This window comes from Pantherophis guttatus, chromosome 8 (assembly GCF_059756535.1).
Source record: "Pantherophis guttatus breed Tessera chromosome 8, ASM5975653v1, whole genome shotgun sequence".
Lineage (NCBI taxonomy): Eukaryota > Metazoa > Chordata > Lepidosauria > Squamata > Colubridae > Pantherophis > Pantherophis guttatus.
In genome coordinates this window covers 40975921-41002938 of record NC_142070.1, presented here as the reverse complement: position 1 = coordinate 41002938, position 27018 = coordinate 40975921, and the positions used below count along the sequence as shown (strand labels likewise).

The following is a 27018-nucleotide window of genomic DNA, read 5'->3' as shown; positions in this document are numbered from 1 at the left end:
CCTGTTTTCCCGAAAATAAGACATCCCCTGATAATAAGTCCAATCGGGCTTTTGAGCGAATGCACTAAAATAAGCCTCCCCCTGAAAATAAGCCCTCCCTGAAAATATTTAAACGCAGAGCTGGAAATCAGGTAAGACAGCAGGAGGAGCCCCATCTTGCTTCATGCATCCCAAAATAATAAGACCTCCCCAAAAATAAGGTCAAGCACTTATTTCAGGGTTCAAAAAAAATATAAGATAGGGTCTTATTTTGGGGAAAACATGGTAGGTAGTGTTGCAAAAGCTACTAACCTTCCTACAACCTTTCAGTTACATTACTACGATAATAATATCAAATATCTTATAGGGTCCCTGTAAAAATTGCTGATACCTTGAAATTTCAGAAATTTTGAATATCCAAAAGGGCTAAATAACTGGGTAAAACCTGACAGGGAATTTTGAGTGAGAGAAGCAGCTCTGTAAGTGAAAAAGAGGTCATTTCCCCCCTCCCCCGTAACCCCGGCATTTGCCCCAGAGCAACATTAATTCAATGTGATTGTTTTCCATTACTGAAGTAAAGTACTGTATTTACTTGCATAAGAATAGGCCAAGATAAATATGGATAAAGTCATATTGCAATTTGATAGAGCTAGGACCCTGTAACAATTACAAGTTTGGAAAATATATATATGTATATGTATGCATGGCTACTTTCAGTCAGCAGGATGGTGTGTTTGCTACACAACTGAATTGAGCTAGATAAATATATTATTTAAATATTGCAAATTCAAATTATCTATTACAATCAAGTGAGATACTAAATAATTGTATTTGTTCCTAGTACAACATATTCTGTTCCTTTGTTGAATAGCTGTTGACAGCTCAATGTGTTATAAAATAGCAATATGAGATACTATGAAACACTTTTTTTTTTATCAAATGTGATATCTCAGATAATGATGTGTGGATTTACTGACTGAAACAAGAAATAGTTTTGTAAATCTAAGACAATTGAAAGTTTTCATCTTTTTAAATTTCTTCAAATAAGTACTTGCACAAACTCAATTATGCAAAGCTGTGGGAAGGGGTTGCAGCTTTCGCCGATACAGGATGAAATAGATCGCATATTTCCTGCATTTTTCTTTTTTCCATAAAATACATTTTCCTTTACCAGCAGCATAACAACATCACATTCTCCAGAAAGTTAAATCTATTTCCTAAAGGTCTTTTTTATTCTTTGGGTTGTACTGGAACAAAACAATAATCAAATATTTCTGATAATTCACATCATAGCTAAAATGGCTGGGAAATAACTTAATGGCAGACTACATGATACTTTCCCATCGTTCCTTTTTGCCTTTTCTTCATAAGCAAGAAAGATAGCATGAGTAACATTTGAGAGCACCTATAAAAAGTCCGGCTAAGATTCATTGGATAGGAAAGAACAGCAGGGAGGGCAGGGATTTTAAGAGTTATGGGTATCTCTTTAATATTCCCATTCCAGAAATTCTCCCACCTCCGAAAGGGCAAGAAGAATAATTGTTGGCCCATCCATTCTAGGAACTTTAAAATGCAGCCTCTGCAGTCAGATAAAGCCTACACTTTTTTTTTTTGCATCTTGCCTTTGGGGAAAATAAGAATTCCATATTATGTATGACTTGGTAGACAGGTATGAATGTTCAAATCAAATTAAATTCAACCTTGGACAGAGAAGGAGACCACTAGTCAAAGATTCACACTGACTTGCTCTGGGGAATCTGGGTTAGATAAGTATTGGAGCTGGGTCAGAAAGGATCGAGTACATTAGCATTTTTGTAGGCAGGGGAAACAAATGATATGTGATGTTTTTCTCTGACACCAATTAACATTTTACAGTGGGGGGTTGCATCCCAATAATCTCAATCAAAAGAGGACTATGTTTCAGTTTAGGGTTTTAAATATATATAAATAAGCAAAATATTTGTCAAATGTTAGAAAATAAGGGGTATTAATAAACTCATTCAAGCTGAGTTTGGATTCTAATGACATTATAAACATATTCATGCAGTTTGGCAAATATATAGAAGTAGTTTGCCACTGCTTACTTTTAGGGCAGTGGGTCTCAACCTTCCTAATGCCGCGACCCTTTAATACAGTTCCTCATGTTGTGGTGACCCCCAACTATAAAATTATTCCTAAGACCACTGATGGTGGCGACCCCTGTGAAAAGGGTTGTTCGACCCCCAAAGGGGTCCCGACCCACAGGTTGAGAACCACTGTTTTAGGGTCTTACGTTAGCTATAGGCTTAATATATCTCCCATCCAGCTACAACAAAGATGTGGCCTAATGCAAGTTAGCTTCCAAACACAAGTTACAAGGTAGGTATCAATACTACACCAATATACATAGAACAAGAAATACGAAGTGTTCTCAAAGAAAGGATTTCTTTTAAATGTAGTTTTAGTAATCTCTAAGGCACACCCTCACCTGCTGGAAAACATCTGCACCTTCATCATAATCAACTAGAGTGAAGAAGAGCTTGTTCGAGAAGGCTGAAGAGTAGCGCCACGAGTTAGCCAATACTTGATATTCTTCATTAGCTTGCCTGAAAGTAAAACATAAACATAACATGTTCAAGTTCTTAGCAAGTATAACAGCTTCAGTTATCTGTTTCCCTGCAAAAAGTTATTGATATACTCAAGGCTCAAGGTTGACTCAGCCTTCCATCCTTCCGAGGTAGGTAAAATGAGAACACCACTTAGGGGGGGACAAAAAGCCCTACTAAGCAGGTATATACAAAAGTATGAAGACTATTGCTTAAAAGCATTGTAAGCCGCCCTAAGTCTCTGGAGAAGGGTGGCATATAAATCAAACTAATAAATAAATAATATACAGTAATTTCCTGCAAAACCCTGCTAAACTATCTTAGCCAAACCAAAAAGGCAGCTTACTTGGAACATCTTATAACTTATGATGGTTCATCTAACCCCATCAAACAACATATTGTTCTCCTAGGTCTTGGCAAGGACTCGATAGAACACAAAGGTGTTAAATCCTGGCTAAATATCTGATTGAGTGTGCAACTAAGCACAATAGTAAGAATTGAGACCATTACAAAGTATCAAAATCTGGAAATCAAAGTTGATAGTTTATGGCATAAACTGGTATTGGTGGTCCCAGTGGTTATCAACAAAACAGTTAGAAAATCTGTATATTGACAAAATTTCCATCAATCAATTACAAAAGAAAACACTGCCTGGACCTGCATATATAATATGATAATACATTATGACATCCTAGGTTTTTGGGAAGAGTTTAATGCATATGAAAGCGAACTACAGCTACTAACAGCTGTGGTTTCATATTTTTATGCATACAGTAATAACAGTAGCAGCAAAAATACAGTATATAATATAAAATATAAACATATGGATGAAAATGTTGAAATAAAAGGAGGAAAGGCAGTAATTGTGTGTCTACATGGAAATAATACTCCTATGCAAAATTATAGTGTCCATTTTCCCTTATATTTCTTTTCTCTTCCCTTCTGCAAATATGTCAATGATGTTGAAAAGGAATGAAAAAAAAAAGACAAGAGAAAGAAGTGGATCACTCATAACTCAATGACTCAAAGCCTTTGATTAACATGGACTATCCCTTTATCAGTCTCGGCAGTTTCCTCCTATAAAATAAGAAAACTATCTCTTAGATTGTCCTCTAAAGTTGCAATCCTATATCATGCCTATATTTTATAGGTTTTATCACCTAAGAAGCTTCCTTGAATGGGTTCTACACCTCCTGCATTATGGAATCTTCTTCCCCTGTCCAAAAAGACATTGAGAGCTTTATTTCTCATATTGTTCATAACTGTATGCGTGTCCATAAATTGAAAACAGGTAATTCCCAACTTATGACCACAATTGGGATAGGAATTTGTATTGTAATTTGTTGTGGTCATGAGTCATCACATGACTGGATCCCATTTTATAACCATTTTTACCGTGGCCGTAAGTCAAATCACTACAGTTGCAAAATGAGCCCTGCAAGTTGTAAGTCAAATCATGTGGTCTAGCTTCCCCAATGGCAGGTTTTTGCTATAAACTGGCAAAAATATTACAAATTGTGATCATAAAGACCATGGGAGGGTGCAAGCAGTCATAAATGTGAGTTGACTGCTCAAATTATAATCATGCAACTGTGGAGATGATGTAACAGTTGTAACTTTGAATTTAGATTACATTGAACTTTTCCTGAGGCTAATTCCAAGGTTAATTCAATAATCAAGCAAAAGATTGTAAGCTGAGGAATACCGTAAAGGCGCACCTTGATTGAAATTTTATGTTTGGAGGAAGTGGGGGGGGAGGTGGAAAGACAGTCTAAACCAGAGGTCTTCAGGGTTGGCAGCTTTAAGACTTGTGGACTTCAACTCCCAGAATTCTCCAGCCAGCATAGCTAGCATAGAATTCTGGGAGTTGTGGAAGTTCACAAGTCTTAAAGCTGCCAAGTTTGAAGAGCTCTGGTCTACCCTGAAAAGAAAGCCTTCATCCTTTTTTTTTTTTTAGAACACTCTCTAAATTTTAGGGGGTGTTTTTACAAAACAACAACAACAACAACAACAAAACAAAACAACAACAACAAGAACAACTGATCCATGTCAGCTGCTGATGAAATAAGTACAAAGGAGAGAACTGGGAAATCTTACTCCATATCATTAACAACATTATAGTCATTTAGTGGCTGTTTTTTTTTTTTTAACTAACAGTTTTTCTAAAATTAAATTGTGTTGGGGGACCTGTGTATTTTTAATCATGTTCGCTTAAAAGAGAAGCATTAATGGATCCAATTAGCTTTCTTTCATTTTTCTTACTGTATTGGTGTCAAATACTATTATCCGTGTATTGAGAGAAATGCACATAGAAAGCATGGTTATATACTTATATTCATCCAGTTTAAATATTGGCACAACTGCCACTCAAGCAACAATGACAGCAACAAATATTAACTCTCTCAGCCTTTCTTTCCTTTTAGTATACCGAAAGGTCACAGAGTTTTGCATAACCACGTTGCAAACGTATTTTCAGAAAGACTGGTGTCCATGGAGAGAATAGTAAGAACATGGAATGAAGTAATACCATTCTGTGTGGCCAATTATACAGGAATAGTATAAAACTGCTTAGGTCAGAATATGCAGTGTCCCCACTGCACCCCAATTCTTCATGGGTAACTCTGTGTTAGTAAAGATGACAAAAATCATATGCATGTTGAACCAAACCTACAAACACTTCCTAAAAACTCTTTGTACAGGTAGTCCTCAACTTACAACCACAACTGAGCCCAAAATTTAAATTTGTTAAGTGAGTTTTGCCCCATTTTATGACTTTCCTTAACACATTTGTTAAGTGAATCACTGCAAATGTTAAATTAGCAATATCGTTAAGTGAATCTGGTTTCCCATTGACTTTGCTTGTCGTCAAAAGTGACCCGAGGAAACCATCATAAACATGAGTCAATTCAGTTGCCATGCATCTGAATTTTATTCACGTGATCATGGGGATGCTGCAGTGGTCATAAGTGTGAAAAATGGTCATAAGTCATGTCTTCAGTGCCGTTATAACTTTGAACGGTCACTAAACGAACTGTATGCAGATGCAGAACTGATATCTCTTTATCATACCCCTAAAATAAGGTAATCATTAAGAAGCCACTACATTCCTTAATATTGATTAATTTCACTGTGTGTTTTACTTGTTTGGAAATACAAAGCAATGATGTGCAATTTCAATTAATACTCAGGCAAACAATAAATATAAACTCAAGGTAAACCACTCCAAACTCGATTGCAGAAAATACGACTTCAGCAATAGAGTGGTCAACGCCTGGAATGCTCTACCTGTTGTTACATCCTCAAACCCCCACAGCTTCAACCTTAAACTGTCTACCATGGACTTCACCCCATTCCTAAGAGGTCAGTAAAGGGGCGTGCATAAGCGCACTAGCATGCCTACCGTCCCTGTCCTACTGTCCCCATTTATTTGTCCTCATTTCCCATGTTCGTGTCCATGTTTATACTTTTACCTGTTACTTTGTACGTTTGACAAAATAAATTTAAAAAAAATAAAAAAATTAAATGTGGTAATCCCTCTTACACATGGGAATCATTTCTAGGGTTCCAAAACATTATCATGAATTCCTCTTCTCTAAGAAAAGGACATTAGAAAGAGAGAAAAGAACCTTCCTCTAGGGTTCTAAAGCTGCGAGTTTGGGCTTTTATTATTTTTTTATGCACTGTTAGTTAAACAAAGTTAGATACAGAAATAAGATTCATTCAGAGCCTCTAAGAGTAGAGAGCATGGGGCATCCAAGGCACACCGAGTTCCTGCAAGAGAACTCGAGTGTTGAGGTAGGTGAACTCTGCGGCACACTTAGATAAACTGACTTTGCAAAATTATCATTCATCTAGGGCAAATATAACACATTGCTCCCAGGAGATGAGAGCTGATTAAGAATCAGCTGCTTCTATAGAGACAGATCACTGCACAAGTTAGCTCAGCACTGAGTCAATTTTTGCTGTATACATCTGAACAACTGGCCCAGAACTTGAATATTTGCATTTCTACAAAAAAAATAAAAATAAAAAAAAAATACATGAATAACTGCTTATGTACTGGTTTTTGAATAATTTTGATCTGGGCAGCTGAAGGTATACCTGGATCACAGCAAAGATAAACAGTTCCAAAATATGAAACAATAGTATTTCCCTCGTCCTTTCCCAAAATGATACCTGCTGAAATGATAAACAAACCAAACCAAAATCCAGGCAGAGTAGATTTTGGGGCAGAAGGACTTTGACGAATTTTGAAGCTCAGCCAAGCCAAGGCTGTGAAATTATTTAATTCTAAAAATGTACATTTTATACATATGATTCAAAATGTACCATTCATGTGTGAAAGGGCTCATTCTGGTATCCATCATTTGACTAGTTTAAATCAGGGCTGTCAAACTCCCAGCCCATGAGCCAGATGCATCACGCATTGGCCATGCCCATGCCCGGTTTAGCAAAGGGGGATAAAGTTGCAATACATCACGTGATGACGCCGTGACGCCACGAGTTTGACACCCCTGAGTTAAATAATGAGAGATACTCTCCTACAAACTTAAAGAGACATTGAAAGTGAGAACCATTTGAAATATCTAAGAGAAAAAGGCTGCAAACTTTGCTGGGTTGTGCATATCAGACCAACTGAGCAGTACATACTGAGCAGCAGGATTTACCTCCAGATCAATTTTGCATAAGATGCAGCACCTGCCCTTTGAGGAACCATGTCACTCTGTTAGATAGATGCTGCTGCTGCTGGATTTCTAGAAAGCCGTCCTGAGGCAAAGGGATTGTGAAGTTAGGTGATTGACTGGTGTCCCTCAGTTGCTATATTATACCATTTTGCTTTTGTTATTATTAATTACATTTTTAATTGTTTTTGTTTTGATATTTTAATTTTCTTAACCATGAACAGTTGCATTTGCGAGATGGGAGTCCTTACCAATGGATTAAAATAAATAATGATTAAATCTTCTTGAAAATCGCCCACTCTACTTTTAATTAAGATAGAAAATTCAGGCTTACTTCTTGAAAGTTGTACCCAGTGGATAATATTTTCTCTTCTTTCAATTACTTGTGCTTTTATTAATCTTCTAAATCCAGAAAAAAACTTCCAATGATGTTATTTATAATCATATAAACTTAAAGGATTTTATTTAAAAAAAACCTACCATGTTTATGGACAAAAAGTTCAATCCAAAAGGAGTTGTCCTTTGATCTGGGTGGTCATTGCAGGAATACAGTGTTGATTATTATATAATTTTCCTAAGATTCATCTGAACTGAATATTTTCAAAGGTGATATAAACTTCTGAATTTATTTATGAAAAATGTATTCGTGGTCCTATTCAAATTACAGAATTCAATTGCTTCAGAGAAACCCCTAGCTTCTACCATCTAGATTCATAGAAAACTATTTGACTTCACCTTTCACTCTTTTAATGTTTTGGTTGCAGCCTAAAAGTGTTAAGTCTGGACTTTACTACTCTGCACAACTTAGTGAGAGCAGTAAAGCTGGATGATTGCAAAAACCTAATCAAAGTTGATTAGCAGGGGAAAAGAGATCATAAGGAAATACCAGGGCCAAATGCTAGACAGGACAATTGGGGGAAAAACACATGGAATAACATATGACAACTTTTAGGAAGGTGGTTAAAACATAAGAGTTTATTTAACTGTAAGGTTGCCAGATCATTATCCTACAAAAGGAATTTAATACCATTTGGATTGTGTGTGTGTATGTGTGTGTGCGTGCGTGTGCAAATATGTATGTATGTATATATGTATGTAACTAAACTATGTAAACTGAGTAAATTGCCAGGTCTCCATGCAGAATTGGCACTACAAATTGCAATAAATACATCAATACTATTAACAGCAAAACTACCTAGATGGATTCATAAAATTATTAGGACGTAAGCTCAAATTGATGGACATTTCATATTGTTCCTAAGGCTTTAACATTGTTTTTATTTAGAATCTGCCATAGCCACCTTGATGATTTTCTTAGTAGGTAGGTGATACAAAAACAACGAATACATTATATTCAGTCAAATAATTTCTCATACAATTGCTGAATCTTCAACCTCATCTCATAAACTTATATGCTACCCAGAGCCACTTTGAATCACAAGATGAGCGGCATATAAATTTATTAACATAAATAAACTTCAGATCTTACTTATCTCATGATAATTACTGACAAAAGCAAGACCAACCAACCTACCAAAAGAATATTTAAGGGCTTGTTAAATAATCAGATTCATCAGATGATTAATACAGTTCAAATAACTTGACTCATTAGCAATCAAGGAACTTCGTCATGACCTATAAAGCCTTACACAGCACAGGTTGGGTTTTTTTTACTTGAGGAACCACCTGTTAGTTACCCTTAATATCTGCTTCAGCGGATTCATCTGTCAAGGTTGGCACACTCCAGGTTCTTTCGATTAAAAATGCCATTTATCAGGACCCGGGAAGAGCACCATCTCTGTAGCAACACCCGTCTTTTGGAATGAGATTCCTCGCAAATTCAAATGTATCCTACTGCTATTTCAAAGGGTCTTAAAATCTGACTTTCACCTTTTAAAGATGATAATCGATGCCCTTTCCGTCGTCTCTGTTTCCCTCTACTAATTTCCTTTGCCATCATTATTCCTTTGCTTTGTGCTGTTTTCATAGTTTTATTCTTCTCTGTTTTTAAAATGTTTTAACAATTGTAAATTGTTAAAATTTGTACGTACTTTCCGTCGGGCCCTCAAAACCTTTTTATTTCATCAAGTCGGGCTGGCCTAATCTCTCCAATTGTGTATTTTAATTTGGATTTTTAATGGGGGATTTTAACTGTCAGGCCAAAATGTTTAATTTATTTTTAAATTGTTTTTAAATTTTGTATTTGATGTTTTTTACTTCTGGCTGTTCACCGCCCTGAGTCCTTCGGGAGAAGGGCGGTATATAAATTCAAACATTAAATTAAATTAAATTAAATTAAAATTAAATCATCCATCAATGTACATTTATTAAATTGCTATTTATTATTATTATATCATCATCATCATCATCATTAGTGCAGCCCATCCATCCACCCACATATAACTAAGCTCCACATCTCAAAGGCATCAAATTGGAAAAGCTACATTATCTTTTTTTGAAATCCATATTTTTTAGATTGTGGTGGTGAAGAAAACTTCTAAAATGGTTAATGCAGTTTCCAGAGCATGCCAAATATTTTCTTGCTGCAAGTTTTGCTTGGGGAGATCTGTCTTCTGTGTACTGCAGCGTAACTATAGATTTTGGCACAGAAGAATAACCGGCATTCAAGAAAGATGAGTGCAGTCACTGCTAAGCAAACAAAATGCCACTTGGGGAAAAAGGTGCATTTCCCCATTAGCTCAGTGCACTGATCTCTCCGTGAAAAGAAAACCAGTATTTCTACACCATGGTTGTAAGAAGAAAAATAAGGGCTCACTTCCAAGAGTTCATTAGTAGTAGAAACAAAGAGAGAAAACTCCCCATATCTTTTTGATATTAGTGGATGAGCACAGAGTTATTCTTGTCTTTCAAAATCCTATTTAAGTGACAAAATTGGAAAGCAAAGCATCTAGCTGTGGTGCTGAACTGTCATTAATTAATGAACCCTATTATACAGTAGCATCTTCATTAACAACCTGTAGAGGGCAGTCAAATAGCACTGAATGAGACATGTCAAGCTTTAAGTCAAAACTGCAATGCTTAGTTGTATTAAACGAAGTATAAAAGAAAAATTCTGAAATTTGAATACAAAAACAAGACAATAAAATCGATTCTCTCCGACTCAATCATTTACATTAAACGTGCTTCGTTACATTACTGCAAAACCACAAAGAGTTGAATAATATATCTATCTTTATATTAAAGCTCATTCTATGAATGAGTTGTTCACTAATTGATAAATGTTTAGTACCTTTGGCAAAAGATTTCGACTTAGATTTCAAGCTCATTACATTACATTAGCTTACATATTATACAGTAGAGATCTGAGAAACAATTTGTTCAGAGAAATGGGTGAGGTTTTACTTTGCCCTATAAGGCCTCTGTCATAGATATTTGTATCCTCAGTTGAAATTTAGCAGGTGCTCCAAAAATAAACTTTCATGGCTAAAAAAGAAAAGAAAAACTATATCTTCTTCTCTAAAAGAAATGGCTGATCTCAATCCCATACCTATGGAGTAGAGAGAGAGAGGAGGAAATTTCATGAACTTTCTTATGCCATCTTTAGGAGTTGAGAGTCAAGGTAACACACAGGAAAGATTTTTTTAAAAAATCCCTTGTTTTATAACTTTTAATCAGAACCATTGCAGAAAAAGAAAGACAGGAGTGCAAGTTGTTCTGCTAAGAGCTCCAATTGACCGGTGTTTCTCAACCTGGGCAACTTTAATATGCCTGGAGAGTGGTGGAATTCAATTTTTTTTACTATCAGTTCTGTGGCCGTGGCATGGTGGGCATGGTGTGGCTTGGTGGGAGTGGCAGAAGGATACTGCAAAATCTCCATTCCCACCCCACTCCAGGGAAAGGATACTGCAAAATCCCCTTTCCCTCCCCACTCCTGGGGGAAGGATATTGCAAAATCTCCATTCCCACCCCACTCAGGCCAGCCAGAGGTGGTATTTGCTGGTTCTCAAAATTACTACTCAAAATTTCCGCTACTGGTTCTCCAAAACCTGTTAGAACCTGCTGAATTTCACCCCTGGCCTGGAGTTCAATACCTAGAATTCCCCAGCCAGAATACACTATTCCATTTCTGGTTCTCTTCACCATCCCTTCCCCTCAGCAACCTGCAGCCAATCAGCATGCTCAGTGGGCTGTTTGCTGAATAGATCCTAATGTCTTTTTCTAGCTCTGTAAAAGCTTGAAATCTCCATCAAGATATAGTAAAAATTATTACTAAAGATGATAAACTGCTCATACGTTCAGTTAGGTTCAAATACAGCAGCATGAAAAAATGTTGCCCTCATCTTTTTATTACATTTAATACACCTGACGTTCCTTTCAAAACTGAGCTAGCTGAAATAGCTTCAGCCTGACAAAACTGCAAAATAATCTGACAACAGTCTTCCTGTAAAAGGACTTTTCTCTAGGTGAGCTTACTGTATTTAAATGTTGGAATGTATCATATACTTTCAACAGAGCAGCAGCAAGTTTACTAAACTGCTGGGGAGAAGTTTTCAGAGGAAGGCTCCCACCTGCCTACACCTTCTGTTCAAGTACAAGAGAACAAATGGGCCCAAAGGGAACCCTTCTAGCATATTAAGGATATTAAGCCAGCATGGAAGATAAAGACAGACCAAAAGAAGTCTTTAAGTCACATTTTAAATAATATTTTGTGTGAAGCTCAGTGCCATAGGCACGTGTAAACATAACAATGGAATTTTGCACTCATTCCTAGTAGATCTATCCCTAAACGGAAACATCCAAGATAGATTTGTATTACAATTTCCACCTAGCACAGATTTTGAGAATTGCAATTTCAACATAATTGGAAAATATCAACTTGGAGAAGATCAGATTCGTTAGAACTGAAGTTTGATCAATGGACAAATCAAATTATCAAAAATAGCAACTATCATTACAGTGGCAGGAGGGGTTATAGGATGAATTGACTCCCTAAATCTTATGTATATACACCTCTGGAGAAAAGCACGTTTATAAGCCTATGAACACGCATAAACATATGAAGGAATGCAGAGATATAGAAGCTATATATACTGTATTTTTGGGACTATAAAATACTCCGGACTATAAAATACTCCGGACTATAAGACGCATCTAGCTTCTGGGGAGGAAAACAAGAAAAAAAAATCTGCCTCTGCCTCCCAGCATCCATCCGGTATTCATCTGGCCCACTCACTGTGACCCATTCTCTGCTGCCGCGGCCTGTTCGCTATTGTCACCTGTTTGCTGCGGCCGCTGCTCCTTCACCACCTGTTTGCCACCGCCGCAGCCCATTCGCCATTGCCACCTATTCTAGAACAGCTGATCAGCGCCGCACCAACCCCCTCCCACTCACCGCAATATTTGCTGTATAAGCCGCACAGACATTTCCACCCACTTTTTTGGGGGGGGAAATGCATCTTATACTCCAAGAAATACTGTACACACCCACCCCTAACCAATTTATTCCATTCTAAGAGAAAAAAGGTGCATGTTAAGGTGGTAATAATAGTTCCAATGTAATTTCTTCTAAGGCAACATTTACAGAATTATGATATTGATACCAAAGCAACAGAACTTACACATTTATAAAATGCAAAACAACTAATTCTTAAATAAAGTCTCCTAATGGCCATGGCCTTCATAAAATACTCAATTATTTGGTTCTTCACCCACTTTCTTCTGTGCCAATGGACACACTTGTAGAACACTTGGAGACGAATGAAATTAGCAGGGACTAATGAAAGCATCAAACAGATGGGAGAAGTTGATGGCTTGATTTTTTTTTTTTTTTTGCACTTACTTTTAGATGCTCTAAACTAGAAAAATGGGATATTAGTATCTATCATGAAAAGGTATTTTAACTGTAGAAGGCAATATTTTTTATTCTTTTTACATTTTCATTTCATTACATTTTTAGATATTCATCCAATACTATATTTCCTTTGGGCAATGGCTACACTGTAACTAAGTAAGAATCAATATTAACATAATCTTTATTACAGATTATAAATGTAGCACCAAGACTATTAGATAATGATCCACAAAGCCTTAACAATTTTTCATTCTCTGCTCAGGAGATACATCCACATATAAATCTTCCAGTGTAAGGGCACTTCTATCTTGCCCTTTTGTATCCTAAACTCACAGAAACAGTTTGAAAAGGATCCATGATGAGTTTACAACTGAAAGACTTAGGACAAGTAACAAAAACAATGGTATCCAAGCCATTGTAGATTCAACAGTGATAACAATTGCATCACATCTACTCAATACAAAAGGGCAAGACAAAAGGAACATTGGAACTTATCTGAATGTTCATTCTCTGTGCACCACAGGAGAGTCCAAGCTCTGGGATTTCCTCAGGCTGGTTGGCCAGTGACTGGGTTGAATTTGCATAGCCACGCCTCTTCCTCCCATGATCCTTCAGTGTTTCGACGAAGAGGTCTGGAAATGACATAGCTCCAATGATGGATAAGGACCCCAAGGTTGGGGGTTGGACCACTAAAGGACACTACTAGGGAGGGGTTGGACTCTCCTGCAGCGCACAGAGAACGAACATTCAGGTAAGTTCCAATGTTCCTTCTCCTGTGCGCTGCTTGGAGAGTCCAAGCTCTGGGATATACCCAAGCTAAATATCCCTAGGGTGGGAGTCCGAGCGGTCCAGGGGCCTTTCGTCGGGTAGAACCTGCTGAAGGACTCTTCTCCCGAAGGAAACTTCGGCGGAGCCAACGTGTCCAGTTTGTAGTTCCTGATGAAAGTGGTAGGGGAGACCCAAGTAGCCACCCTGCAAATTTCTAGAATGGAAGCCTGCGTGGCCCAAGCTGCCGTGGTAGCGGCACTGCGGGTGGAATGCGCTTTAATGTGCCTTGGAAGTGGTCTATCCTGGTGCTCGTAGGCCATTGCGATGCAAGCCTTGAGACACCTTGCAATTGTGGATGGAGTTACTTTCTTTCCCAAGGAACTGGGCTGAAATGATACAAAAAGAGATTCAGTTTTTCTGAAAGATGCGGTTCTGTCAATGTACTTGCGAAATGCCATCTAGAGTGTGCCAACATCGTTCCCTGGGATGTGTAGGATCGGTGCAAAAGTTCGGTAGAACGACCTCCTGTGCCCTGTGAAACCATGAATTGATTCTGGGCACGAAGGTCGGGTCCAGTCGGAGAATTACTCTGTTGGGGTAGAAAATACATAAGTCCTTGCGCACCGATAGAGCAGCCATCTCGGAGATCCTTCTTGCTGATGTAATTGCTATTAGAAATGAGACTTCGAAGGTAAAAATCTTGAGACTGGTGGACCCCAACGGCTCGAATGGAGGGGTTGTGAGCGCTTGTAGAACAAGATGCAGATCCCAGGAGGGATACCTATGTACGGTAGGAAGTCGTAAATTGGAGGTACCTTTCAGGAAACTCCTCACCTTTGGATGTTGAGATAGGGTGGTGGAGCCCTCAGAATGCACTATGGTCACCAAAGCAGCCACCTGCCTGCAGAGTGTGTTGGTAGAAAGCCCCTGCTTAAAGCCTGAATGGAGGAAGCTCAGAATATCCAGAATAGAGGCTAGGGTAGGCCTTATGTGCGAACTGCGGCACCAGCGAGAAAATGCTGACCACGTGGCTTCGTAGACCCTGGTAGTAGATGGACGGCGAGAAGCCTGGATGATGGAAATGACTTCACTTGAGAATCTGGAACCTTTCAGGATTTCCCTCTCAAGTGCCAGATGGCTAGTTGAAGCCATTGTGGCTCGGGATGAAGTATGGCCCCGTGGCTGAGAGAAATCCTGTCTGGTGGAATCCACCAAGGATACCGGCAGTGCCACTAGGTCTGCAAACCACGGCCTCCTGGGCCAGTGTGGTGCCACCAGGAGAATCTCCGCCTACTCGTCCAGAAGTTTCTAGATGACCCTCGGAAGGAGTGGGGTCGGAGGAAAAGCATAGAGGAGCCTTTGAGGCTAGGGCGCTCTGAGGGCATCGGTTGCTTCGGCCCCTGGTGTCGGAAAACGGGAAAAGAATCGTGGTAATTGATTGTTCCTGGGAGTGGCGAAGTGGGCCACGCATGGTGGGCCGAATCTGGTTGTCAGTTGGTGGAAAAGGTCTGGGTGGAGACGCCATTCTGATTGGTCGATGGTTGATCTGCTCAACCAGTCCACTTGTTCATTGTTCGCTCCTGAGATATGCTCCGCTTGAAGGGAAAGGAGATGAGATTCCGCCCAGGGGCCCAGACTCGCCGCTTCGGACATCAGAACCTTGTCTGTTCACGTGTGCCTTGGCGGTGATGTTGTCAGTCAACAGCAACACATGATGGTTCCTCAGCGATTGGTGGAAGTGGCACAGAGCTAGATGGGCAGCTCTCAACTCCAGCCAGTTGATATCGTGTAACAGATCTTGTGGAGACCATCTGCCCTGGACCATCTGGAGTCCAAGTGAGCTCCCCAACCGAATAGGCTGGCATCTGAGGTCAGTGTTAATCGAGGAGGATCCTTGAAGAGACAGCCTTTCTCTAGGGAAGGAGACATCCACCAGTCCAATGATCGTAGGACGTTGCGTGGCACTCGTACCCTGGTCGTGGAATGGCTGTTGCCTGCTCGTTGGCTTGGTAATAGGAACCATTGCAGGGTCCGAGAATGCAGCCTTGCCCAAGGGACTATGGCAAGACAGGAAATCATCTTTCCTAACAGCTGGGACAATACTGCTAGAGACACTGATCGGGATGACCTGACCTGCTGTATCATGGCTTGTAAGCTGGCCTGACATTCTGGTGACAGGAATACCTGACAGCTGAGTGAGTCTATGCGTGCCCCTAAGTGTAGAATACTGTGAGAGGGAGTCAACTGGCTCTTTTCCAGATTTATTGAAAACCCATGGATCTGAAGTGTGTGTATCGTCTCTGAGAGATCCTGCCTTGCCTGTCTGAGGGATGACAACTGGATCAAAATATCGTCTAGGTAACATTGGAGCCTGATGGGGCAGGTCCGAAGATGGGTCGCCACAAAATCCAGGAGCTTGGTAAAGGTTCTGGGGGCAGAGGAGAGACTGAAGGGGAGGGCTCTGTATTGAAAGTGTTGTCCTGCGTAGCAGAATCTGAGATATTTCCTGTGTGAGATCCGAATTTGTATATGCAAGTAGGCTTCTTTGAGATCTATGGATGTGAGCAGATCCCCTTGTCTGATGCAATTTAGTACGGTGGTTAGGGATTGCATCTTGAAGCGCTTGTATTTTATGTGCATATTGAGTCTTTTGAGATCTAAGATTCCCATGTTGCCCCCGGATTTTTTCTGAACCAGAAAGAGAATCGAATAGAAGCCGAGACCCCGCTGTTGTACAGGTACTGGTTCTATGGCCTGTATGGAGAGCAGGTGGTGGATCTCGGCCTCCATCAGAGACCTCTTGGTGGGTACCTCTGGGTAGAGTGCAGGAGATGAATCTCCTTGGTGGGATGGAAGAGAATTCTAGGGTGAGACCCAGGGCTGTGGAGTCGGGAGATAAATGTTCCGACTCCGACTCCGACTCCTCAGTTTTTTGTACTTCCGACTCCGACTCTGACTCCATGTACCCAAAATTTCCTCCAACTCCGACTCCTCGACTCCGACTCCACAGCACTGTCAGGGCTATGGAGTCGGTAGATGTTCCGACTCCAACTCCTCAGTTTTTTTGTACCTCCGACTCTGACTCCAGGTACCCAAAATTTCCTCCGACTCCGACTCCTACTCCACAACGCTGGTGAGACCGAGCCTGACTGTTTGCAGAGCCCAGGCATCGGCTGTGGTTAGTTCCCACTGGCGGCAAACAACGAGAGACGGCCTCCAATGGGAACCCCTGACTGAGAGACACTTGGATCTGCGGTAGGGTCTACCGCTAGCTCCTCGAAAGGGTCTCTGTGATTGAGCCTGTCAGGGCCTGTCCCTGAACAAAGCTCTATCCTGGGAACGATTGGTGGGGGGAAGGTAGGTCCTCTGGTAGGAGAAGGAGGAGGGGGAGGAGGGGGCGGAGTAACTGCCCTCAGGCCCACGAAAGGACTGCCTGCAATAAAAGGCGAAGTATCTCCTGTCAGCCCTTCTATGTGAAAATGGAAGCACCTTCCGTTTGTCCTTGGTCTCCACTAAAATGGGATCTAGCACCTGGCCGAAAAGGTTGCCTCCTTGGAAGGTAGCTGATGCCAGCTTCCATTTGGATTTCATATCGGCTTGCCAATGGCGAAGCCATAGCAGGCGTCTGGATGTAACATTAGATGCCAACGCCCTGGAAGCAAATTTGGCAGCGTTAAGGGTAGCGTCTGCAGAATATTCTGCAGCCGCTATCAATTTGTTGATGTCCTGATGTAATCTGACATCCCCTGGTGGTGCACGTGCTTACATCTGGCGTAGCCACAGAAGAGATGTTATATTAAAAAAGGATGCTGCTGTGGCTGATCTAATTGCCCAGGCAGCTGCTTGATGTGTTTTACAAAGTGACATCTCTGCTTTCCTATCCTCGGTTTTTAACCCCTCAGCTGAGTCTGATGGAAGAATATTTGAGGAGGCCAGATTGGCAAAGGGAGCATCTATAGCCGGTACTTTAAGCATATCCTCCACTTCTTGCTATACAGTATACATCTTCTTGTCCAATCCACTGGGATTGGACAAGGATCCAGGTTGGTTCCATTGCTTTCGAATAATGTCTACAAACAATTTGGGGGAAGGAACAACCTCTTGAGTAATTACTGGTTCAGTGAAAAGACGGGTGCTGGGGTCCTGCTCAGTAGAGGGCTCCAATGCCCCAGATGCCACCCCTAAGTTTGCAGTAGTTTTGGCCTTATATAGTAAGGTCTTAAACATGCTGGGATTAAAAAGACCAGTGAATGCCGGTTTGTCAGGTGATCTACTTCATCCTCATATAGCTCAAGCTCTGCAAGGTCTTCCTCCTCGCCAGTGTAGGAAATCTCGCTGCCCTGATACTCATGGGGTGAATGAGGAGCATGAGAATAAGATCTGTCAGGCTGACCCTGAGGCACATTGGGTGTAGTCCCGCTGGAAGTGGGAGCAGGTATGCCCCTCCTTAGAAGGGCTGAATCAATGCCCTGTGCAATGGTCTGGGCCAGGTTGTGGCAGAGTTCCTGAGAAAGGACAGGGTTCTGGCTCTCCTCAGGGCGGAGCCCCGCCGCTGTAGGAGTGAATGTGGCTGAGGGAGCTGCCTTTCTGGGGGCTGAAATGGCTACCTGGTCTGATGTGTCTTGACTAGATAAGGGAATGGCATCCTCAGCACAATCAATAATTTCTTCTGGGAAATCCTGAATTGGGTCTGGAGACCAGTTTAATTTATCCTCAGGCTGTGCAGAAGAAGAGCTGCCCTGATCTAGAGAAATATTGGCCTCAGGCTGGCTTGGGAGGGGCCTTGAGCTTGTAAAGGCTTCTGCCTGCTTTTTGGCTTTAGCAAATTGCCTTTCTAGGGCTTTTTGCCTACGTTCTGCATCTTTATCAGCAGCTGTGGAAGTAGAAGCCTTGGATCTAGTGGAATGCCCAACAGGTGTATTGATTGCCTTACTTTGATCAGAAGACATCATTTTCCTGGAAGTAGAAGATGAGGCTGCAGTATCTTTAGTGTGAGTTGAACTGCGATCCGCCATCTTGAATGAATAAGCAGATTTTAATTACAAGAGCACTTGAATAGCAACTGATTCAATATTACTTCTCTGTCTCCAATTCTAGTAATAAAAGCACCAAACCGACACTACAGTTTGCAAGCGTAATTACAACTGCTGTAATTTTAGGCTTGACGCAGCTCCAATAGCCCCCTGCGCAAGTACAATGAGTCAGCAGCAAACAAAATGGCACGGAACCGACACTACAGTCCCCAAGCCAAACCACCAATTACAAGCGCCAAATCAGCAATGTGATTTGTGAGCGCTGGAGCCGCTCGCCCAACTCACGCTTTTCCTTTAAGAGCCAAAAAGATCCTCCAAAGCTGCTTTCCTGCTCAAAGGGCTAATTTAGTTAAAGCAGAGCTGCTGCACTCGCAATTGCAGCAATTAAGAGCTCCGGAGCTATCCTGCTCCACGGAGCAGCCTCTGGCCGTTGCGTGGCATTTGGAATAGTTTTTTTTTTATTATTATTGATGAAGTTCAAGTCAATTAGAGAGGAAGAGGGTAATAATTGTGGCTATTAGAATAATTTTTGTAAAATTTAAGTACTGGAGAGAACAAGGATAAGTCACTCTAGGCTGACTGAGTTGAAACACTGAAGGATCATGGGAGGAAGAGGCGTGGCTATGCAAATTCAACCCAGTCACTGGCCAACCAGCCTGAGGAAATCCCAGAGCTTGGACTCTCCAAGCAGCGCACAGGAGAACAGAACAGTAGTCAAGCACATATCATCTCGGAAATGGGGGAAGAGCTGCAAAGCTATCAAGTAAACAACCCACTTATAGGACCTGAAAGTCAACAGCCAGGAGCAAGGGTAAAATAAGATCTCCATCAAAAGAGAAATGGACCCACAGTGTCTGTGTATATGGATGTATACCTATACAAACATGAGGCTCAGACTGATTTCTACTGCAATGCAGCTATACCAGAAATAAATCAATTCAGCTCTTCAATATTGTAAACATCATGGGAAAACAAAAGCCAAAACGCTGCAGATTTTTTTGCATTGAATTCCCCTAAGTAGAACTGAGGATATAACTGAACAGCTGATCTACGTATATTCAGCACAGTTGTCTGCTGATGGGAGGCTTTCCAGACATGCAAATGCTTCCACATTTGTTTGCTAACATTTATTTGTTAGATTTATATACTACTTTCCTTCAGGAGCTCCTTTCCCCCTTTTTTTCTCCTAACTATAACCTCTAAGATATCTTTGTCTAAGAGAGAAAATAATTGCTTAAACCTGGTTCTCTGATGCCAGTCCAATACCTTAAGCACCAAATCCCACTCCTTAAGGGAACCAATGCAGCATTTCAGTTCATAAGAAAGTTTTTTACATGCATACCCTGCTACTGCAGATAGGCACGTTATACAGGTAGTCCTGTATAACGTAACATTATACAGGTAGTCCTGTATAATGTGACCACCATTCATTTAGTGACCTTTCAAAGTTACACAGGCACTGAAAAAAGTGGCTTATGTTTTTCACACATATGACCACTGCAGAATCCCCATGGTCACATGATTAAAATTTGGGTGCTTGGAAACTGGCATGTATTTATGACGGCTGCCATGTCCCAGGATCACGTGATTATATTTTGCAACCTTCTGATAAGCAAAGCCAATGGGGAAAGCTGATTCACTTAACAAACGTGTTATTAACATAACAAGTACAGTGATACACTTAACAACTGTTGCAAGGAAGGTTGTAAAATGGGGCAAAATTTACTTAGCAATTATCTTGCTTAGCAAAGGAAATTTTGGACTCAATTGTAATCGTAAACTGAGGACTACCTATACTCATAGACAAATGGCTACTAGTAACATCGCCAACATGGCCTGAAAAATGGATAGGCTTTGCTTGCATGTTGAATTATGACTATAAACGTATAGTCTGAAGGGTCTCACATTTTGCTTGGTAGATTTGAATGGTCCCAGAGACTTCCAAAGGGTATTACCAATACCCTTACACATTGTAGTGTGCAATGTCATCAAGTCTTACTGAAGCTGCAACAATCTTGGCTTGCAGGAAGGATATTATCTATGCATGTATACTAAAAGCTCATTACTTATCATCCACATTAACTTTTACAAGCAATTATCTAAATCAGTAGCTGTGTGTGGTAAATCTGATGCTGGCCTATGTTCAGGGGATCATAAACATGTTCAAGAGCTTATCCCTAAGATTTTGCATCTTTGTTAAAGTAATGAGAAATAAACAGTCCCACAAGAAATTTCCAGTGAACACAAAGTAGAATGCCTTCTCCCCGTTTTACCCAGCTCAGGAGAAGAGATGGGGAAATTCCAGACCTTTTGCTGAATCTATGGTCTCAAGATATTGCAAAACTTTAACTCCCAGAATGGATAATGGTAGGATGGGAATTGTAGGTCAGCAGCATTAGAAGTGCAAGAGGATTCCCACCCTCATGTTGACAAAAACCAGTAAAATATAAGCCTCAGAAGGCCTGATCTTGTAAACCCTGAAACACACACACACACACACACGTGAAGGGACAGCTACTAGAAAGTGGGTTTTGTTTCTTCCTGACAGATAAAATATTTCTCTTCTTACTGGCAATTGTTCCAATTCTGGACAGACAATGAGCAGCAAATTTTAGTTTCATTTATTACCTGTGGGATTAAGAACAATTATATTCTCTTCAGTGATGATCACCAACATCATTGGTGGTCAACCTGGCTATAAAGATCTGGATATCAATGTAATAACCTTGAATCTTGCTGGTTTATTTTTTCCTCCACTTTTTGTGTATTGTCTCTTTTAGTTTGTAAACTCTAATCGTAAACCTTTTATGATTATTGATGTGAACTTTTATAAGAAATAATTTCTCTGAAAAGCAATATAAACTGAAATAAAAGAAAAAAGAGGAAAGATTAGAGGACAATGAAAAGGCAGAAAGCACGCTATGAACTGCTGGGAGAGTTGACATTAGACTCTATTACAGTTAAACTAGTAATATACTTTCAGATATTTCACAGTGTCAGTTTCTAATTTTACTCATTTACTTGATACAGATACAATCCAACTTTCACTAGTTTTAGGTACAGCTTGAATAGCCACTTTTTGATAGAGGAGATTGCTTTTCCACTACATTTGCTGAGCAAAATTGATAGTTTCACTTAGCTTTCCAGAATAGGAGGAGAAAATCCTTAATTTCCAGAGGCATCATTAGCTCCCGAATGTTCAAGTGCGACAATGATAAGAGGCAGACCTAAGTGATGCACTGACTTATTTTATTAGTGGTCAGTGGGATTACTTTAGGTGACCAAAAGATTACCCTCCTTACTTTTTTTCGATAACTTGGATATGGAGGATGGTGGCTGTGATGAGTATGTTTACATAATACCCCAGTCTCTCAAGGTCAGCTATGGCTCAAGTCCACATTTTTAAAAAACCCAATATGAAGAAATGAGAATCATTGAACCTGACTAATTACAGCAATTAAGCAAGGCTATTTACTTTGCATAATTTATTTTTCTTGTGCTGGCCCCAGGAGAAGCAAAGATTATTAGCAAGCACTGGTGCCTTGGCCTTCTATCCACTATCATTCTGTTTGCAGAGATTGGCAACACACAATATTTGTCTTCCAAACCATAACGTTTGCAAATTCTTAAGGAAAAAAAACACTCAAGTGAAGGTTCTCAGTTCATTGGAGTCTGCAGCCTATACATAATGGCATGATTATAGAAGATGGAAAGAAAATATTCAAAACCAATGTTTCCTCTGATTTCTCAGCATAATTCTCCTTTCCTAAAACAAACATATCCTATTATGCTTTTCATTCCAAAGGGTATCAGTATATTCTCTAGCAGAGATTCTCTGGAAAATAGATAATATAAATATTTGAAAATATTTCCTTTTTTATACCAGCAATTAATGCTAAAACAGGAACATCATTTTAAAAACTGAAAATATTCTTCACATTTTTAATACTTCAAATTCAAAACATGAATATACAACCATATTCTACAAAAGGAGGCTCACAGATCTTAAATCTCTGAGTATATCTAACCACTTCAAAGTAATTCTAACACAAAATGTAAAAAAGAATCATTAAAATGTCTATGTGTTCTTAATGCATGTGTCAGGTTTCGATGTCACTTCAACCTGCATTTACTCTAGTGCTGACAGCATGTTCATTTCCTTACTGTAAAACAGTATATAGGGAATACTTTTAAGTTTTTCAGCAAACTTCATACATGACCAGAATTTATCTTCTATATATACATGTTTGAAATTCCCAACTTTTAATTGCTTAATTGTTCAAGAAATATTAACTTTCTCTTATTTTCAGGTAAATAAATGTCAACTTCATTTTTTTTTTCCTGTAGCAAAGCTGAGATGTTAAATCTAAATTATTTAAAATGTTTTGAACTAGAAGCAATGAATTAATTGTTTCTTTTTTTAATGTCCAGCTGCATTCTTATGAAATGATGAGCTTGCAGTCCTAATATTTATTTATAGATAGATTCTACTGAAATTAATGGGATATGTTCACAGCCTATAGCATGTAAAAGATGAATCTTAAGCCCTCTTCTTCCCTGCCCCGTCGGTAAATGGGATCCTTTTATGAAATGACAATATTTATGCAGTATAAAATCCCATGAACAAAAAGATTTACACCAAGATCAGCATAATGAAATGTGTTACTAGCTCTTTCATGTAATAATCAGGGCAGTAAGCATTTAAAGCTGCTCTGATCATTCCTGATCTTCACCCTCCTGAGGATAAAGCAGTTTCTTGGCAACAAACACTAAGCCCCTTTACTGTTTGCCAAACCAATTCTGTCATGCCAACCTGTCACTCAAAAAAGGCACTACAGGAACCTGTTCAGAGTGTATTTCCTGGAAAAAGGAAACTGAAGGTGAACACAATGAGGAACTTTATGGACATATAAAAAGCCAAACAGAGCTCAGCGTATAACTAATTCTGGCAACCATTTTCTCCCCAAGCATGTCTTAAGGCAGGCGTAGGTGCTGCTAAAACTGCAAGTGTTTACTTATGAGTACCTTTAGCAACTCCTATAGTGTGCAACACCAACAACTCATGAACATGTCTGCTCTCTTCAGCATGCTACAGAGAACACAGGAATGCCTCGAGTGCTTCTGCAGTTGCACAGACTAAGACAATTTTTTCCTAACAATGTATTTCATTGCAGCCCAGCAAATCTAATCTAAACTATGAGATTCAGAAACTTAACTAGGTAATTAAAATAATTAAAATACTAAAATACACAAATCAATTTGGTGATATATCGTAATCATGTTTCCCTTCCAGGACCACTTTTTCTGATAGAATCACTCATTTCCTCTTGTCTCATAACCTTCAGAAGAGACCCAATGAAGCATCAGTAGTAGCAGCAGCCTCCTCCCCCAGCCAGCCATACTTTGCCAGCAGGCATCCCAGTTACTCCTTTGTCCTCCCTCTTTCCACATATAAGACTGCACCATTTTCCATTCCCTCATGATCCTCAGAAAAACTGTACTGAAGCCTTTTCCTCCTCCTCTTCCTCAGCTAACTCACAGAACTGCATGCCACTTTGCTGGAGGAGGCAGGACAAAGGAAGCTATGGACTACTAAGTAAACTGTACCACCACCACCTCACCGCTCTCCATTCCAGTGTGTTTCCAAAGGCCCCATCCCTCCAGGTGGTAAGACCACTACCAGCCAGCCCTACCTTGGCAGCAAGGTCTCTCTTTTATTCTTCCCTCACTGGTCACTATCATGTTTCAAATTTTGCCTCAGTCTAAAGCAGCCAATGGTCAGTCACTTCAAGGACAGCTGACTGGGTGCAGGGGCCAAAGGGAGATGAGGAAGAAGTGGGGATATACCCTTCCCAACTTTCCTTGTGCCCTACAACCTACAGGTTTCCAGGAAGTGTAATCAGAAGACATGGTAGTGTTATCAAATTTGCCAAATTTCAATCCCATGGTAATCAAGGATCCATGCATTCTGTAAGTATTTTGGATTATGTTGCTCCAAAATTGTTATTCTATGATGTAATATTTCATCCAATTGAATGTTACAAGGTATCAACAAGAGTTTAAGTAATTTTTTTTAAAAATTTGATTTATATGCCGCCCTTCTCTGGAGACTCAGGGCAGCTTACAATGTGTTAAGCAATATAGAAAATATTATAGAAATTAAACTATATAATGGATATTGTTTTTATGAAATTTTTACTGACTGCTGTATTTTTATCTATTCTAGAATTTGCTATGTATTGGTCTACTGTTATAAATCACAATTAAGTTGTAAGATTTAGTGACATAAAAATTAAATAAATAAACTGCACCAAGTTCTTTACAGAATAGTAAGATTCCATCTACACAACTGCCAATGAAGTAAATCACTGCTTCCTTTTTAGGTAGCATATTTTAATACAATTTTAAGCATACTGTTCCTCTTTCCCACCCCCTCCAGCCAGCCATTCTTTCATACATACTCTCCACAGCTATGACTGCTAGTCATGCAAAATAGGCTCCAAAATGTTACAAAAATATCTGGAGTAAATAGAAACAGGAACAAAGTTCCAAGCAGAAACCCATGAAATGTCAATTATGCTTTTAAAAAATATGTTACTGAAAGTGTTCACAAGTAAAAATTGCTGGATTTGGTAATTATTTATTTGTTTGTCAAACATGTACAAGATGACAAGTATAGGTATGAACATAAACATAAACAAAGGAAGTAAATACAAATAATAAATTTACTTTACAAATAGAAAATAACTGATTCATGTTTAACTCATTTCCTGCAGAGACATACTGGAGGCAATTCAGCATTATTAGGATCAGACGCTATATGGATTGTGTACATAGTCCAAACCTGATAGTAGATCAGGCCATTAGCAGAATAAGAAGCAGATGAAAACTGTACTGTATCTCCTCTAAACAAAGAATCTCTTTTTATTCTTTGCATGGAACTGGTAAGATAGGAGCAAGACATTTGAACACTATTATAACTTTTATAAACTTTTATAATTTTTTTTTCATAATGGCTTCTTAGCTTTTCTACAATAAATTCCCTTATCAGACTTTATCTATTTATTTTTCAAGCCTGTATGGCTGCCCATCTGACAAAACAAGTGACTTCTTGGATTGTTGTGTGACACTCTATCCAAGCTGTTGGGGGAAGTGCTAGATGTATTAAGTAGCTAAGAAACTTTTAATGGAGGGGAGGGGAGTGCAGGGGAGGCGAGGAGAGGAGAGGCGAAGCGAGGAGAGGAGAGAAGAAGCAAGGCGAGGCGAGGCGAGGCGAGGCGAGGCGAGGAGAGGAGAGGAGAGGAAAGGAAAGGAAAGGAGAGGAGAAGACTTACCTGCAAACTGAACATTGTCTCTGTGGCTGCAAAGCTGTAAACATCACAATCACTGAATAGTTGCGAGGTGGTGCCTTCACAAACCTTCTGAATTTGTCTCCATTCATACGGATGACTGAGCGCCTTGAACTCCATTCAATAAGCTGTTCTACCTTCTCTGCTAAAAGATTCTGAAATCAAACACAAAGATAAAGGTTGCATTAAAAAAGTTTTATATGCCAGGTTGTTGCCATAAATATATATGCTGTACTTCTGAAGTCACAAACTTAATAGATGCTTCTGCTAGAATAATTTCATACTGCCATTTCCCTGTAGAAAAGTTGGTTTAAGGAGAAATTCTAGTAGTATAAGTTCCTGAATTTGTCTGAAATAATGATGTTTGAAAGAACAGAACAAGACTGAGTAATGTAAGCAACTTCAGATGCCTTTTTTCCAAAATAAAATCTAATTTATAAATTAGATTTATAATATCAAAATAAAATGTAATTATAAAATTACAATAGCCCATGGATTAATTAAAATACCATATTTAAACAGTGAAATCTCTGAAGATTTCAGCCATTTGAGCTTATTTAGAAGGGACTTCCATTCACATCAAAACTTCTTGAAAAATCTATTATTTAACTACGCATATATAGTGCCAATTTTGTACTATGGAAACACAAAAGAATAATAGAGGTAAGTGCCATAACAAAGTGCCAGTATTCCTCTTCCTGCCCCAACAGCTACAGAAACGCATATTTCACTGGTTAGTTGCTGATACAACATGTATTAATAGTAGCTGTCAATCCATAATAAAGAATTTACATATGACAATATAAAAGC

General features: G+C 39.5%; 1 protein-coding gene and 1 pseudogene across 4 annotated transcripts in view; both read right to left on the bottom strand.

Annotated features, from left to right (window-relative positions):
* Positions 1–27018, bottom strand: part of TUSC3 (tumor suppressor candidate 3) — a 139607-nt gene that overhangs the window by 69636 nt on the left and 42953 nt on the right. For all 4 annotated transcript variants that reach the window (XM_034401328.3, XM_087874623.1, XM_087874622.1 and 1 more), the window contains 2 exons: positions 26194–26363; positions 2447–2564 (listed from right to left, as the gene is read on the bottom strand). In XM_034401328.3, coding sequence (XP_034257219.1) covers positions 2447–2564; positions 26194–26363 — 288 coding nt within the window. The remainder of the gene's footprint in view (positions 1–2446; positions 2565–26193; positions 26364–27018) is intronic.
* LOC148112602 (uncharacterized) lies at positions 16944–18841 on the bottom strand (annotated as a pseudogene).